Source organism: Electrophorus electricus, chromosome 11, assembly GCF_013358815.1.
Source record: "Electrophorus electricus isolate fEleEle1 chromosome 11, fEleEle1.pri, whole genome shotgun sequence".
NCBI lineage: Eukaryota > Metazoa > Chordata > Actinopteri > Gymnotiformes > Gymnotidae > Electrophorus > Electrophorus electricus.
This window is the reverse complement of record NC_049545.1, coordinates 4,966,879-4,983,816: the sequence shown is the minus strand read 5'-3', so window position 1 is coordinate 4,983,816 and position 16,938 is coordinate 4,966,879. Positions and strand designations below refer to the sequence as shown.

Sequence of the window (16,938 nt, the reverse complement as noted above, 5' to 3'; positions counted from 1 at the left end):
CATAGCATTTATATGATGTATATTTTCCAGTCGGAGTTGCAACTGGAAACGCCAAGACGACATTCTACTTTGCCCAGTGGGCGGCGCATGTACACAGTGGCTATACACGCCGAGCACATTGGTTTCATTATAGAATTTAAAAGCAGTTCCAACAAAAACATAAACATGCAATAGGTTACGAACAAGTCAACAAGTATGTACAACCTGAAGAACCGCGGAGCTCATTTTCCCACCAAGCCCGATCTGTGAATTCTCATTTTTCGTATTGGCTGGTCACAACAGTCTCTTCCGTTGTTCGCGCCTCCCTTTGCACGAACTCTTTCGGTAGCCGACTGGATTGCTGAACTACGTTTTGATAAACGGCTTATACACGTAAATTCCGTTTAAACAGAGCCCTTTAGAAATCTTTTCCTTCACATTTGGAAAAAAGGTATGTTAACATTGTGTTACATTAGCTAACCGAGAACATAATAATCGTGGAATAATCGTGGCAGACACTGCATATACTCTTTAATAGTAGTGAAAGTGAAGCTGGAAGGAAAAGCCGTCTCCCGGCTGGGGCCCTTTGACAGATTTTACCAATATTTGACACGGTCATGCGCCGTCGTTCAACAGGACGTTACTTTGTTTGGTAATGTAGCCTGTTATCATTTACAGTTTATGCCGTTTTTCAATTTGTAGAAGAGTGAGCTATTTAGAATGTATTTATAATTAGGCCTATTCTTTGTTGCCAGTTTATAAATAGTGTTCCCTGGACGAGTGGTGGGAGCTGGATGTTCATATTTCACGTTCTTTAGGGTCAGATAACTCCATGCACTACCGTTTCTCTTTGTTGTTGTTTCAGGTCGAAATGTGTTGTTTTTGTTAGAATCCTTTTTAGAAAATGTCTCATCTAAGATGGCTTATCTTTTACAATGGCAAAAAAAAATCTTTACTATTTGCACAGATGTAGTCCATAACCTACACACTATCAGTTTTTATAGTATCAGGTAGTAGCTTTAGAGGGAAGCCAAAGGCATTAACGTTAGCTTTCTGAAGTTCAAAGTAATGATTTTTGCTACATCAGTAGAATCCTGAATCTATAGGATTGCATAATTGAGGATCTTTGCATGCTGCTCTGGTCATTTATGTTATTTTCCAATAAAGCCTAGTTGACATGGTGGTTGTCCAGACAAATATGTTACTCTCTGTAACACATAATAGGTCTGGGTGCACTACAGAAACTACTCTAATAACCAGCTGACTCCTTTGAACTAATGTTATTACAACTCAAATTAAGATGGTGCAATTACTAGATCCACATTTACAGATTACAATAGAAACGTAATCCTTTGTCAGTCAGGATGTAAACAGCAGTAACTTGTTTTGACTTACATATAGATTAATAAGCCACTGCAAAAGTAGAACGTACTGACAAAAATAATGACAATAACAAAACATTTTTACAATACACACTATATATCAGCACCTTAACATATGATTTTTTTTTTTCAGTGCAAGCATATTATATTAGATTGTAGACATACAGTACCACCAGTTTTCCTTTATATTTTATTAGATCTTTGTCATGTTATTTTGGGTTTAAAAAATGTAATCAAGTTTTAGAACAGACGCACACAATGTCCTTTGTTCTCAGGCAGGCTTTGACTGACACCTGCCACGTGACCAGCACTGCATACACGCCATCCTCTTTTGTTTCCCAGGGAAACCGCCAGAACCACTTGAAATGAACCAATCAAAAGGGGAATTAGAGGCAGTCTAGTATTTTGTGTGCTCAACAGGTTAAATACAGTTCATGAAAATGCACTGCAACCAGTTTTTTTTTAATCATTTTTATGTAACTTTTTTTATAATGCCTTCTGCCGCTGGGTAGTTTGCTTCTTTGCTTAATGTGGCCGAGGACAAAGAACAATACTATACTTGAATATCAGGCAAGCCTGAACTTGTGCTCTTAACTGATCCGTATCATGAGCAACCACATCATTACATTTTACTCAACTTCTCTTTGTTATAATGATTCACATGTAACACACAGGTACTCTGTGACTGTCTAACTTTTGAAGTTTTTTGTGTAATGATACATTTTTGAAGTAAATAAATTTTATTCATGTAGCACAATTAAAACAAAGTACTTTGCAATCAGTGAAGTATGAAGGGTTTTTTTGAGGTTTGTATTCATATTAAATTTGCTCTACAAAATCTTATTTTCACAATTCAACTATTACTGACAACAGATGAGGTTCACCAGGGATTCAGTGTGTTGCAATGGCTCTGGAAGTTGACAGAACCTTATCAGACCTTCTCTCTGATGGAGCACAAGGGCTATGGGAGGTGGAAAAGAAAGACCCCAGAGTTGGTTCCCTCTGGCTACACAAGACCTCTCACACATGGTGATGGATTAAATCCACCACATGGCCAGGATGCCAAAGACTCAGACAGTGAAAGAAGTGTTATCAAGAAGACTGTTACCATGGCACCCACCTCTAGGTATATGACAGGCAGAACCTATACTGCCAGAAAGCCAATGATCAATGCTGAGCGCAAGAATTCAATCTTGAAGAATCCTCTCAATCAAGAATACTCAGAAAGTGTAAGTTACCAATGCCCATAGACTGAATTATTTTATGCTCTTGAATGACTTTTTTAGATATGCTAATTATGATCTGTAGATCTAAGTATTTGCATCTTTTTGTTATCAATGATTGTAAAAGAACATTGTGATGGCTTGTATATGATGGAAAGCATATTCTTGCTGCCATATGTGTAATTGTGTGTAAAGATGATAAAGTCCTAAAAGTGATGGTTTGGTGGTATAGGCTATGTATTCTAAAGTAACAGAAATATAATTTTAATTTGAAATAATAGTTATAATTTTGGTCATTTCCTTTACCCAAACACTGTTTTTTTTTGTTTGTCCGCAGGTTCACATGAGCAGTGTGGCAAGTTTTCAAGAAGAAAGTAAAGGATTACTGTTTAAGCAGTCAGACAGGTACACTGCAGAAAACACCAATATTTCCCAACCCTCTTTCCCTTCATTATCCAGAGAAGACTGTTATGCCGCCTTGAGTGTATCAGACCTCAGGTTGTTCTCTTCTCACGGGGAACATAATTTCAGCTCTGTACCTTCATCTTGCAAATATGAAGGAAGGAGCCTCTCCAGCCCCCTTTTAGATGACCTAAGCCTTACAGTGCCATTAAGCCCCAAGTGGACTTCTACCCAGCATACATACTCAAATTCTTGTAGTACCCAAACACATTCCTCTCCAAAGACAAAAACAGGAGCATTTGAGCAGGAGAAAGACTCCCTTCTTAACACCCACTCTTTATTGAGTGACAGCAAAGGCTACTCATTTGCTGTGAAATGCATGTCCCCCTATCAGGCTAATTACTGGGCCTGTGTTATCCCAAGTTCCTTACCACCCTCCCCAGACCGCAAGTCTCCCAGCTGGGACCCAGATAAAGAGTATGAGGAACTCCTGGATTACACATACCCTCTTAGGCCTAATATGGCCAAAACCTTGGATTTAACTGAATGCAGGCCTCTTTTGCAAACTGATCCACTTTTGCAAGACTCTGGGATTGAGTTGGACCATTTTTTCAGCTCTTCTAGCCTTTCTTGTTTGGGCAAGTCCATGATGAAAATAAGGCAAGATAGAGGTTGTCCAACTGCAGATCAGAGGTTATCTGAACAGCAAGGTCTGAATCTGAGGAAACTCTCTCCTCCTAAGTCTTCAGATGCTGGGATATCTAGTAGTCTATATTCTTCACTTGACCAGGTGGGTTTATCAGTGGAAAGTTTGGATTTTGAAGGGAAACAGAATTTTCACTACAGAAAATGTGGCGTCTTTTGTACCTCAAAGTCTGCGCCAACCTTCATCAGGTCTACTTACATCTTACCCCATCATGGGTCACTTGGCGAGTTGGATGAGGAGTTCCTGCGGTTGCCAGAGCAGCTAAAGGAACTTCAAGAGCTGTCTCACGAACTGAAGGACATTACAGCACAAATAAGTCAGCCGTTCAACACAAGCTGGGAGTCTCTGAACAGGGAGAGTGCCTCTATAACGTCATCAGTAGCACAGATACACCAATACACACCTATGGTCATTGTGCAAGAAAAGGATGGTGAGGAGGATCACAGGTCAGCCTCTGAAATTCCTCTTCAAAGTGAGAAGTTCTCAGAGCAGGTGAGAGGGCTGGGTGCCCGAGTGCAAATGATCAGTAGTCAGGTGAACAGAGGCAACCTGAGGGATGTGGAAGCCATTATGGATCAACTGAGTGGAAGATCCACATCAGAGTTTCAGAGCAAGACAGGGTCTGAACAGGGTGCAGATGATGACAAGGAATCCCTCTTGCAACATATTCAAGTGAGTGAAAAGGTTTTATGTTGATTTTAATTTGAGTGCTATTAACATGTAAGAAAACAAACCATTTCCTTTTTTAAATAGGCATTTTGCTCAAACTTAGAAGAACTGATTCAGTGGTTGTACAAGGTGGTGAAGAAGATGGAGGTTCTTTCCCCTCCTTCAGTGAACATTGAGAGTGTTAAAGCTTCTCTTGCTGACTATAAGGTCTGGACTGCGAACAACATATAAGACTAGATGTGATGTTAACTTGTCTGATTTATTTGGAAAATTACTAGGGGTAAAAGATTTGTCATGAATATCTTATTGTACTTTTAATGGCCAATATTACATTTGCAAATGTAAATGTTTATGCTCTGTAACATAGATAAGGATAACATCATGCAGCTGCTACTAGTGTTTATTTAAACAGTATAATTTTAATGAATACAGAACTATTACACAATTATTGCCATGTTGTCATACAGTACCAGTCAAAATTTTGGTCACTGACTGAATGTATGTACACAGTGCAATAAAAGTATATAATGTATATATAAAATTTTATGATGTTCAAAATGTAGTCGATTAATCATTCAGCTTTGGTAGCTACAGGAAGACAAATAACTAGATATATGATTGGTTTTTGCCCAGAGTTTTCAGAAGGAAGTCCAAGCCCACCGGCCTCTCACTGCCTCTGTGCTTCAGACTGGAGAGAAGCTGCTGTGGTGTATGAACTCTGCTTCTCCCTGTGGGTTTTTATGATCACCGTGATAACCACATTCATTAATATTCTATTCATGTAATTTAAGATGGCTTTTGCTATTTGTGTCTTATTTTGCTAATCTAGTATTTACAAATAATTTATTTTTAAGTTTATTAATTAAATAGACGTTGGTGGCCTGTTTTTCCCTTTGGTATGGTGCACATGGTTAGAAAATCGCAGTTTAAACTTGCAATAGCGTGTAATCCAATACCCAGTCTTGTCTGACGGAAACAGGAAACAGGAATCTTCATGGATAATAAGGCCCTGCATGACTTGGAGGCTAGTGTTATGTTTTGGTCTGTTCGCTGACCATTTTATTACAGTGTCAGTCTGTAGCAGTTTTACATTACCTGTGCATAACTCAGAAAATGTTAAATGCATTGCTAGCATTCCACCAAAATATGATTCATAGCCTTTAGCCTGTTTTAAATTTAACTTTGTTTTATAAGCTTTTAATGAACTTTTTACCTATGGGCAATTCAGTTCTTCAGGAGACACTAATGTTGATAGAGAGGCAGTCCTGTGCATTGGAGGCTCATTCAGAACACCTCTTCTCCTCCATCCTATCAGCCATGGACAGCCTCACTGAACCGAGCATGCAGGGTGATGCAGGTAAGCAATACTGGTGAGCCTATTGGACAGACCTGAATTTAAAATATTCTGTTTCATTTCATCACTGTTTGTTTGTTTGGTTGATCAGTGTAGGAAACTCTTGTGTTTGAAAATGTCAGTATGTAGTGTGCATAGTGTGTATTCATTTTAAATTGTAAGTTGATCCTTCGTTCTTATGTTAAATATTAAATAATATTAATTAGCCCAAAGCTGTTATCCCTGGAAAAATGCATCTTTGTTTCCCTATATCTAGTTACATTTATCTGGTTTTTTACAGTGTCACTATGAACCACACTTTCATACTTTCACAGAAATGACACCCTGAAGGTCTAATCTCCAGGTGTGTGGATCAGTATTATGGTTCAGTTGGACATCACTGTGTGCTTCTGCTACAGCATTAAGTATGGGCTAAATAGGAAGCTGAAGAAAATTAAGTAAAGGTTGTTTGGTTGAGCAATTTCACATGACTCAATGTTTGTTACTAAAACCATTTACAGTGCCTCCAAGTAGTATTCAACCGCCTACAGATTTTGCAAATTCAACAAGTTGCAAATAATTGAGCCTTCAAACTTTGAACAAGAGTAGCATTTATTAACAGATGCCTAAATATTACAAACAAAAAGTACAAGTTGCTCAATTAAATTATAATACATTTTAAACATAAAAATTAGGGTCAATTATTATTCAACCCCTAGGTTTAATATTTTGTGGAATAACCCTTGTTTGCAATTACAGCTATTAATCTTTTTTTACATTTTTTTATTAGACCTGATCAGGTCCGCACAGGTCTCTGGAGTAATCGTGGCCCACTCCTCCACGCAGATCTTCAAGTTGTCTAGGTTCTTTGGGCATCTCTTGTGGACTTTGATCTTGAGCTCCTTTCACAAATTTTCAATTGGGTTAAGATCAGGAGACTAACTAGCCCACTGCAACACCATGATCTTTTCCTTCTTAAACCAGGCCTTGGTTTTCATGGCCATGTGCTTGTGGTCATTGTCCTGTTGGAAAATGAAATGACGACCCATCTTAAGATCCATGATGGAGGAGCGGAGGTTTTTGGCCAAATTCTCTAGGTAGGCTGTGCTATCCATCTTCCCATGGATGTGGACCAGATAGCCGGGCCCCTTGGCTGAGAAGCAGCCCCACTGCATGATGTTACCACCACCATGCTTGACTGTAGAGATGGTATTCTTGGGGTCGTATGCAATGCCATCCTCTGGTCAAACACCCCTGGTGTGGTTGGCACCAAAGACCTCGATCTTGGTCTCATCAGACCAGAGAACCTTGAATCAGTCTGCCTCAGAGTCCTCCAAGTGATCATGAGCAAACTTTAGACAGGTCTTGACATGATGCTTTGAAAGTAAAGGTACCTTACAGGCTTGCCTGGAATGGAGACCATTGCGGTGGAGGACGTTACTTATGGTATTTATTGAAACCAATGTCCCCACCACCGTGAGATCTTCCCAGAGCTCCCTCCTTGTTGTCCTTGGGTCAGCCTTGACCATTCAGACAAGCCTGGCCTCAGCACGTGAGGAAACTTTGAAAGGTTGTCCAGGCCGTGGAAGGTTAACAATAGTTCCATAAGCCTTCTACTTCCGGATGATGCTCACAATGATGGAGACAGGTAGGCCCAACTCCTTGGAAAGGGTTTTGTACCCCTTACCAGCCTTGTGACCCTCCAAAATGTTGTCTCTGATGGCCTTGGAAAGCTCCCCTTTCCCATGTTCACCATGTATGAGTGCTGTTCACTTGTTTGGGGAAGGGCTTTTATAGTCAGAAAAGGTGGGGAAAAACAGAAAATTAATCCAAGCATGTGAAGCTCATTGTTCTTAATACTTGAGGGAACCAAACAAACTTCTGGTGGTTTGAGGGGTTGAATAATAATTGACCCTCTGGTAAACTGCAAAATTAAAAAAAAAATAACATTCTTTTTTGCTGCAGTGCATTTCACATTGTTGAGGTCAATCTACAGTCCAAATTTCACAATGTTAATTCCAAATGTGTAAACCTGCAAAATCTGCTTGGGGTTGAATACTACTTGGAGGCACTGTATATTCCTACAAAAGATTTAACAGATACTAAACAGTTTCATAAGTCTGATCCCTTTAATTCAAGTCACACAAAGGGCACTATCAGTAACACTATTTACTGTAAACAGTTGCTTAATGTTCTTGCTTTACACTTTTAAATACATTTAATGTACAATAGCTGTTTGTTTTACTTTATATGTATTTGTTTGACTGTCATCAGATGCACAAACCTGATTTGTTTTATATTTGTTCAGAAATATTTATATGTATTGCTCTTTTCTCATTGAAACATGAGAACTTCATGACAGCTTTGTTTTACATGTCCTGTGGATTGAAGTGGTTTTCAGCCTCTGTACATTTCATGATTTCAGGTTATTGCCTAAGTTTTAATAATTGAGAGCATTTTGGCCCTCATTAACATTTAGTTTCTACCTGAGAAAGGTTAAATAAGCAAGATCTATCCAAGCCACACATTGTGTGACGTTTCCAATTCCTAATGTTATGTATAATATTGTGTAATGGAGTGAACATGCAATAAGTGAAAGCTTTTTGTCATAATTTTTCTGTTTTTGCATTGTTATATTAAGTTAAATGGCAAAAAATATGTTGAAGGTGGTTTTCTAATGGTGATCAAGTTTAAACAGTTTGTTTCTTTATCAACAATTGAAAAATATTCAAAATTGTAAATCCTGTTTTACCCAAACTTTTGTATTTATTATCTTGGAATAGGTGGCATCTGTTCATCAACTACCAGCTTGTTTTATTAAATCCAATTTTAACACAAAAACCAAAAAAAAAACAAAAAAAAACCCAACCAACCTCTTGAAAAGTAAATCTGAAGAGAAAAAAAGTGTACCAATAATAATCCCAAACTATAGACATTGCAATTTTGAGGTGTTTTACATTTTTTATTTGCCATAAGTGTTCTTTAAGTGTCAGAATCCACCTATATGTTTTTGTTTCATTTGCATTTGAACAATCTTGGTAAGTCGTTTGTCTAATATCTTCATAATTTCAAAAATGACTAATTACTAATTTCTTGAAACAAGCATTTTGTGTTAAGAGGTACGAGGTATATCAAAAACATGCAGTGTAAGAGTTAATATGAAAAATTATTCTTATGCCTCAGGCAACCCAATGAACTAGACATGATATTGTTAAGTTAATTCAAAGCAGGTTTTAGTTGCCTTTATTATGAAAAAAGAACATAGTGTTTTACGCAGTTGTGCCACTTTCAAGATATTCCACAGGTAATGGCTAATTTAAAATTGATTTAAGATTACCAGAACAATATTTCTTTCATATGAATGTTGAATAAATAATCAAAATACATACATGGCTTCTAATTGTTCTATCAAGAATCGCAGACATAGCTGATATTGTACAGACTGGTAGTACAACATTTATTTCTTAATTAAATGTTACATGTAGCGCATCAAAATTACAATATTCTGCAGCCACAAATTAAATGCAAAAGAATCGAAAGTAAAACTACTTAGATAAATGTATTCCATTCAAAAGAACTGGCAGTTCCGATCTTTGTTTATATATCTCACACACACATACATAATGTATATGTACATATATTTTGCTAGACGTTTTGACATTGTTGTGTGGTTGGTTGAAACGCTGATTGGCAAAACACCTGAAAAGGGGACAAAAACCTACATATGCCAATATAAACAGTAAAATAATCAACACAGAAAAAGTAAGAAATCAGAAGGACAGAAAAAAGAACAGTCATTGAATTATGACCACAGTAGACCTGCAGTAGGAATGCAGTGAGAAACATTTCTTAGAAACCTGCACACAAGACACACAGTTGTGTGAAAATTAACTGTCTTGTTTTGGGGTGGGGTTGGCTCAAAGTGGCCCCAGACCATGACCAAATATCTGACTTTAACTTGTGAAAGGGGAAGGGCCAGAGCGGTGGCAGATTCTTCTATGTTTTTTGGTAGTGCGGCTACATACAGTACAATTTAGGCAACTTAAATTGTTTCCGGTCTCTCAATCTCACCCTTGTCTCTCGATTAATAAGTGGTCTACCTCTCTTTCTCTGGGGCTTGTTCCATGTGATACTGGGGGCGAGGGCTTTGGAAAAAAAGAGACAGGAGGCCTCAGCAGCAACCTCCAGCAGCAGGCTTCACTGGAGTACTCTGAATATTCACCTTGGACTTCTCAGTGCCTCCAGCTGTGGCTCCAGGGCCCATTCTCTTCTTGATCTCAGCAGCCATAGTCATGAAGGCTTGTTCCACATTAGTGGCATTTTTAGCGCTAGTTTCCAAGAAAGGGATGCCAAGGGAGTCAGCAAATTCCTGGAGGAAGATTGAATTTATTTTAGTTATTTTACAGTAAATACACAATAGCAAGGTTTTCCCTTTGAACCAAAAAGATGAAACTTTAAAATTAATAGTGAAGGCAAATACATGTGCAAGCTGGATTATATATTTTTTTTTTTTTTAAAAAAAGCAAACGGGACCTTTGCCGTTGTGTAGTCCACCACTTTTTTCGTTGTTAAGTCACATTTGTTTCCCACCAATAACTTGTTAACATTTTCACTGGCATAGCGGTCTATCTCCTGTAGCCACTGTTTAACATTATTGAAAGACTCCTAGGGAAAAATGAGTGACATTATAAAGAGACAATAAACCAAAAGCACACATCTGGGAGTCTTCTTACAAGCATGAGAGCACCTAAATAATATGGAAAGTTCACCTGGTCTGTAACATCGTAGACTACGATAATGCCATGTGCTCCTCTGTAGTAGCTTGATGTGATTGTGCGAAACCTCTCCTGCCCTGCTGTGTCCCACTGCAAAAAGGAGGCCAAACTGTCAAAGATGATTTTACACAGTCATACGCAGTCTTAACCAACAGCATTTCTCAAAGCAATATATATATATATATATATATAATATGTAAATACTAGAAAACCTACAAGCCAATGCACATAAATGCCTCAGGTTATCATCCTTTCTGATAATATTAATTTAGCAGAAATACTTATTCAGGTAAGCATTGAGCTTCAGATGAAGTTAGCTGACCTTAACTAATTTATCAGTCTACTACCATGGCAACAACCAGCATGACAAATTACAGAAATCACAAGTGTGACTCTAAACTGACTCAATTTACGATTGCAAGTACTCCATGTTGAATGAATTTTGATGTCCAAAAATGAGAATCTTTACTCATGTCCATCCTTAGCTATTAGCTATTTAGCTGGCAGGTTGTGTTTTCTATTAGAAAACACATATAGTCTTCCATTTTAGATAAGTTTATTCAATTTTGTGAGTCAATGAATGTCAAATTTTGGTAGCTAGGGTTAGATTGCTAGGTAGATATTTTAATGAAACATAGCTACATAACCAGCTATGCATCTAGCAAACACTGACAGTTATTTAAAAATACACAAAATGTTTTAAAATTTGCATACAATAAAAACATAGGAAACATATCTACGTTAGCTGATCAACAGTGTACGGTGTAGTACTCATCATCGCTTGCCACTGTCAAAGTATTGCGCTCATTTGTATAGGTGAAATGTCCTTAACCTGGCAACCTGCGTGAACTTTGAAGCTTGGAAGCTTGGGAGGAGGGAACTGAGGCAGACAACTCTCACCAATATTTTGAATTTGGATTGTGCCCATTTTGAACACTTGATGCCAATATTTCATACTGGTCCTTTAAAATAATCTAACCATGTTGACCTTGCTTTATGATATGGTATAATACACCTATGGTATAATAAACAGCTAAACTTGAGCATACTGGGGGGAAAAGGAAATGTTTTACTCCAATACAAATAAGAATTGGAGACAACTTACGATTTGAAGTTTGATGGTCTTTCCATCTAACTCTATAGTTCGTATTTTGAAGTCCACACCGATAGTACTAATGTAGCTTTCTGTGTATGTGTCATCCTGAAATAAATAAGTAAAGACAAAGTGTAGTATGTTCAATCACATATTTGATTCAAGAGTATGTATAAAAGACCACATCTAGATAACAAGAAGTATTTTATTGTTCAAAATAAAGTCCAATAGCAAATATTTACCAATCAATATAAATACATAGGCTAATAGGATAATCACACCCAATCATCTCCTTGTTATTATGCAGTATTAATTTGACAGTTTGACACCACTGCTTGCATCCAGGCACCATTATTAGTCTAAATATATATTTTATTACACATGCAGTGTTCTAGTGTCGTTATTATATTGGAATTGGGTAAATGGGACTCTTACTGCAAATCGGAGGAGAAGGCAAGACTTTCCAACACCAGAGTCACCAATCAAGAGCAGCTTGAATAAATAGTCACTGTGGAGAAGAGCGACAAGCAAATCAGATAAAAAACCCATGATGTATTGAGACTGTCAAGCTATAACTAGGTGCTATATGACTGCTGTGCATGTCAATGCTTAAGTTTCAAAATACAGCATATTACTGGTTCTTTGGAGTTTTTCTGTTAAATGGAAAAATATAGGTAAGAGAACCTCTGATTTAAGCACCATTAGTCATGGGGATATGAAGTGAAGGTAGGATCCAAGATTGATTAAGATGGTTTGCTAAAAAAAAATCTAATTTACAAACTGAGTTCGACAGCCGCAATAAACACAGCAGGTACACCTCCTGGTATAAAATCCACAGCTCAGATTTAAGTTATTGTGAAATGATTATATAGATCCCTTCTCTCATTAATCTAAAGCCATATTGTATGACTTTAGTTAGTAGGCCTAACTATGGCAACAACAAATAAGTATAACTAATTATAACATAACTAATCTGTCAGTTTTATCTTCTATTAACTATAATCAAAAATCCCAGTATGTAATTTGAACCAAATCAAGTCAACAATAATGCTAATTTTGGTTATGCTAATAAACTAATACTAGTCTGTGACAACAGTGGCAATCATTTCCTGTGTTCAATATATTGGGACACAACTAAGGACACAAATGTTTGCTAAAACATAAAAATAGGTCAGATTAAATCACAGAAACACTGTGGGATCATTATCTAATATTACTCGGTTAATAGTGGGACAGACATATACTCAGGACCACACATTTTATTATATACCCACCTTACACCTACAATGACTGGTCACGTTATTAAGTAAAAATAAACTTAATACAGTAAGTATCATAAGTGCATTTCATAGGCATGTGTTGTTACAGATCATAGCCCAGCTGCTGACCAGCAGAATTCATCAACCACAGTCTACCCAGTTGACTACTACCAAATGGATATTATTTTGGGTGAGGGAACCATTCTTAACGCTGCACTGACACGGTAATGGCATGGCAGCGGGTGTTGCGCTGGTAGACGTCTATAAGTCACAGATGTTCTGCTTGAGTTTTTACGTGTGTTAATTTCACTGCTGGGTAACAAGTGGCCTGCCACCGAAAAACATCCAGCCATCTTGTACAGGCAAACAGATTACAATTTCTAACTGTAACAGTAGGTGTTGATGTATAATATTCTAGTAGTAACTAATAGAATATACCTTCATGTATATAGGAGATTGTTCATAAAATATAGGACCACAGTCTCTGTACTAAAAGAAGTGAGAGTAGACAGGTTAAGCATTCTTCATCAGAGGAATTTAGCTCGTGTGCTCAAGCCCCTAAACCCTTTCTGATAGTGTTGCCATTTCAGTGGTAGTCTCACTTACTTGGAGTAATTTTAATTTGGCAGGGAAAGCAAAAAAAATTGGAAACAGTAATAATCACTATAAAAATATGTTTCTGTAAAATACAGTATAAGGATCTGCATGTTTTTGATGTACAGTGCTTTGCCTGTTTCTCCTCTTTGTGGTTTTCTGCAGACCAGAGAAAAATGGAAATTTCCTGTTGCACTGTATTATTGTAAGTAGAATCAAACAGTTGTGTACCTCAAAATAAATGCACATATCTTGCAATTAATGTTAGCAGTTAGTCCAGTTAGAAAAGTATTATTGTATCAGATTATGTCAAAAGCAGGCTGAAAACTGACCTCAAAAGGTCTACATTGTAAAGATCACAGAAATATAAATTCCAGTATTTGCAATGTATGTTTATGGAAACAAACATACACACACACAAATGTTTATATACATACATATATATTTATTTGCCACTATAATCATGCTTGTTTGCAAGACATAAGAAATCTCTCTAAACACAACACCTGATTTATTTTTAAATTAGCACCAGTCATTCTGATTTGTCTCCTTTAATTTCTGTTGTTACTGAGAGTGCATATAAAATAATGACTAAAGGTGCTTAAATCTCACCTATATTTTTCCATTTAAAAAGATTAACCTTTTTCTCCTCTCAGATCTTCTAACTATTTTAACTACTTGTTTTTATGTAGTGCGATAGTTTGTTTGTCTATACATTGGACAGTCCAGCTAATGATCAATGAATCAAGCCACTGAAATGTGTTTTAAGAAACTTAAGATTGTGTGTATATTTACAACAAAGTTAGTACAAGCTGCTGTACCCAAGTAATTTTCCTTCTCCATGAGACCCAAAATGCTATCTCTTTACAAGTATTGGATTTTGTGTTTGATTAAGATGCAGAACTTACATGACTGCAAAATAGTAACACTATAGACAGAAGGAAATAAGAAGTTTGCTTCTGTTGATCCTTGTTGTCTAGTCCATTTCATTGGTGCAGGGGAGAACTGTTGGGCTTTATTGCTCTCTTACAATAATGAATTTGAGTCATACTCTTTGTTAGGCTGTTGACAGCCGACCATAAGCACTGCTGTGCAGAGATGTACAAATAGTGAAATACTGTATACTGAATAGTAAAAATCAACAAGGGTTACTTAGTTACTAGAAACTTTGTGAACTAAAGTGATATATATAAAAAGGTAAGGAACTCCAACAGTAGTCCATTTTGTTCACAGAATTACTAAGAATCACCACTACTTTTATGTAGGGATTTAAACTGCAAAACTTGTATCTATTGATTCTTATTGCAATGTTGGACTTTGCAATAATGTAGAAGGCTACAATATGCAAATAAATTCTCCTACAAATCACTTTTTTGTAATATGGTCATGACGAACTGCCACCATTTTAAGAGCTTAAGAAACATAATGCTGTAGTGATAAGATTTATGCCAATGTAATCACAATGAAAACCTATTCAACAACAAAACTGGCAACTGCAAAATCTGACATCAGTGCAAGTTGTTATAATATTGCAAAGATTTTTAATTCAAAAGTTCTCTGCCAATATGTTCAAAGATTATACTAATTAAAGTATTTTCAAAATAAGCAAAGCACTTGTAGGACTGTAGATAAATCTATTTATCTGTTAATCCAGGAAGCGCATCTTTCATAATGGAGATATGGTTTATATCTAGAACGAACCATTTATTTTTATATAAAATCTTCTGAATAGGAGTTCAGAGATATCAGATAGAATATGGTAATGAAGCAAGTGATAACGTAACTAATGAAAACAGCGTAATAAATTAACTGAATATCAATAAAAGCTGTCACCCTTTTACCAAACATAAAGTCAGACCTTTAGCTACTCAGTACTTAAAGTTGTAGGAACTGTCATGAAGCATGTGACCTACACATGACTACCTCAACTGAAGAAAGGAAGGGTGGCTTCCATTCCTAAAGATGCACTCGTCATTTGCTAGCTCAAATGGCATAAATATGGAGGACTGTTTGGTTGGCAAATGATTACCACAAACGTAGTAAAGTATCGTCAACCATGGCAATTGTCATGACTGACCGGCTCAAAAAAACGTAACATTCAACCCAGTTATCGGCAAAAGTGATATTTGTGCTAGAGATTAGCAGTTCTTTTAAATGCAATTTAGGTACTAGTGCAAGCCCAATTCATGCTTAAAATTTAGCATTTAGGCATCGAAGCAAATACAGGTGGCTTCTTTTTAACACCTATTTAGCCTAAATGCTAAAATAAGGTATCGAAGTTTTCACTTATCTAGCTAGCAATCTTGCAAACTGATGGACAATTAACGCTTGTCCAGAGGAAAAGCCGCTGCCTTCGTCTTGCTTATTTCCTGACCCAGCTGAACAAAGTAGCTAGCTAGATAGCTCGCGTTTGTTCAGTAATAAGTCGGACTAAGCTCCACAGTTCCGTCTTAGACTAAGTCCAATTTTACTGCTAGGTAAGACTATCTACCTTGACCTTGTATGCAAAGCTTGGGTTATCTGGCTAACTAGCTAACTATCAATCATCAAAAAATGAAAAGTAACATTGACTCAGCTAAGCTAGCGTTAGCTAGCTAGCGAGTATGAGTTTTAAATATTTAGCCAGTCACCCAAGATAGCTATCCAGCCAAGTTAACTAACATAGCTAGAGTTCAGCGCTGACTTGTTTATAACAAACTAATAGTCAAATACGCTTCGTGTGCTTATGGTATAATTCCGTTATATTCACATCTTACATCCAGCTAGCTAACGGTGTTAATAAAGCACTGTCCTAAGTAGCGTTAGCTAAGATAGGTTAGCTAATTTAACGGACTACCAGGTTCTAGCTCGCCAACACTGGGTAGACAACTAAGATTGATATCTCACAAATGATTTTAACCATCATCAAAAACCGTCATATTTTATATTCTGTACGTCACGTAACAGCTTGCTAGCCAGCTTAGTAAGCGTATACTACCAAAGAAGAAAATATAGCCAGCTAGTTACCATCCATATGTAACTAACCATTAGTTATCATTATTAGAATTACTAATCGTCAGTGTTGTTATGTTAATCTTTTATCAACAGTTAGCTAGCGTTAGGTAGGTTAACTGGGGTTAGCTATCCAGCTCAAAATAAGAGTGCATTACTCGTAGCTACTTATAACAAAACAACGGCTAAGCAGAGCTACTAGAAAGCCATAATAGCCTACACCTCTCATTTAGACGTAGGCTAGCTAGCATTATTTGCTGCTGGCAGCTATCAACGTTAGCCAGCGCTAGCTAGCTGTCAAAACTGGTTAGCTACTATTGGCAATTTTGCTAGTTGGCTAATAAGTAACAGGATATCCAATAATTTTATCGACTTACTATTCAGGATTCATCGTGGATTTGAGAAACGTTAAAGTAAGTCTTCTTAAATAACACTTCGTTGGCGTAGATCAAGTAGAAAAACTCCTCCGATAAAAAAAAAAGTAACTAGCTGGCTAGCTACTCCCTCAACCCAGAGGATACGCGTTGAAACC

The 16,938-nt window shown here is 37.0% G+C and overlaps 2 protein-coding genes and 1 long non-coding RNA gene across 3 annotated transcripts; 2 read left to right on the top strand and 1 right to left on the bottom strand.

Moving 5' to 3' along the window:
• Positions 1-105: 105 nt before the first annotated feature.
• Positions 106-1,843, top strand: LOC113582037. The gene is made up of 2 exons (XR_003411118.2): positions 106-430; positions 1,637-1,843. It is a non-coding gene; the product is annotated as an uncharacterized LOC113582037 (long non-coding RNA).
• A 422-nt stretch (positions 1,844-2,265) lies between these two features.
• Positions 2,266-6,289, top strand: cep68 (centrosomal protein 68). The gene is given in 7 exon segments (XM_027017573.2): positions 2,266-2,291; positions 2,293-2,590; positions 2,922-4,364; positions 4,446-4,568; positions 4,995-5,091; positions 5,590-5,718; positions 6,030-6,289. Coding segments are annotated over 7 exon segments (2,130 nt in total). The 3' UTR covers positions 6,044-6,289.
• A 2,346-nt stretch (positions 6,290-8,635) lies between these two features.
• rab1ab (RAB1A, member RAS oncogene family b) lies at positions 8,636-16,938 on the bottom strand. The gene is made up of 6 exons (XM_027017591.2): positions 16,784-16,938; positions 11,998-12,070; positions 11,575-11,670; positions 10,464-10,559; positions 10,228-10,359; positions 8,636-10,063 (listed from the first exon to the last, which is right to left on the bottom strand). The coding sequence occupies exons 1-6, from the start codon at positions 16,795-16,797 to the stop codon at positions 9,866-9,868; spliced, it is 609 nt and encodes a 202-aa protein (XP_026873392.1). The 5' UTR covers positions 16,798-16,938; the 3' UTR covers positions 8,636-9,865.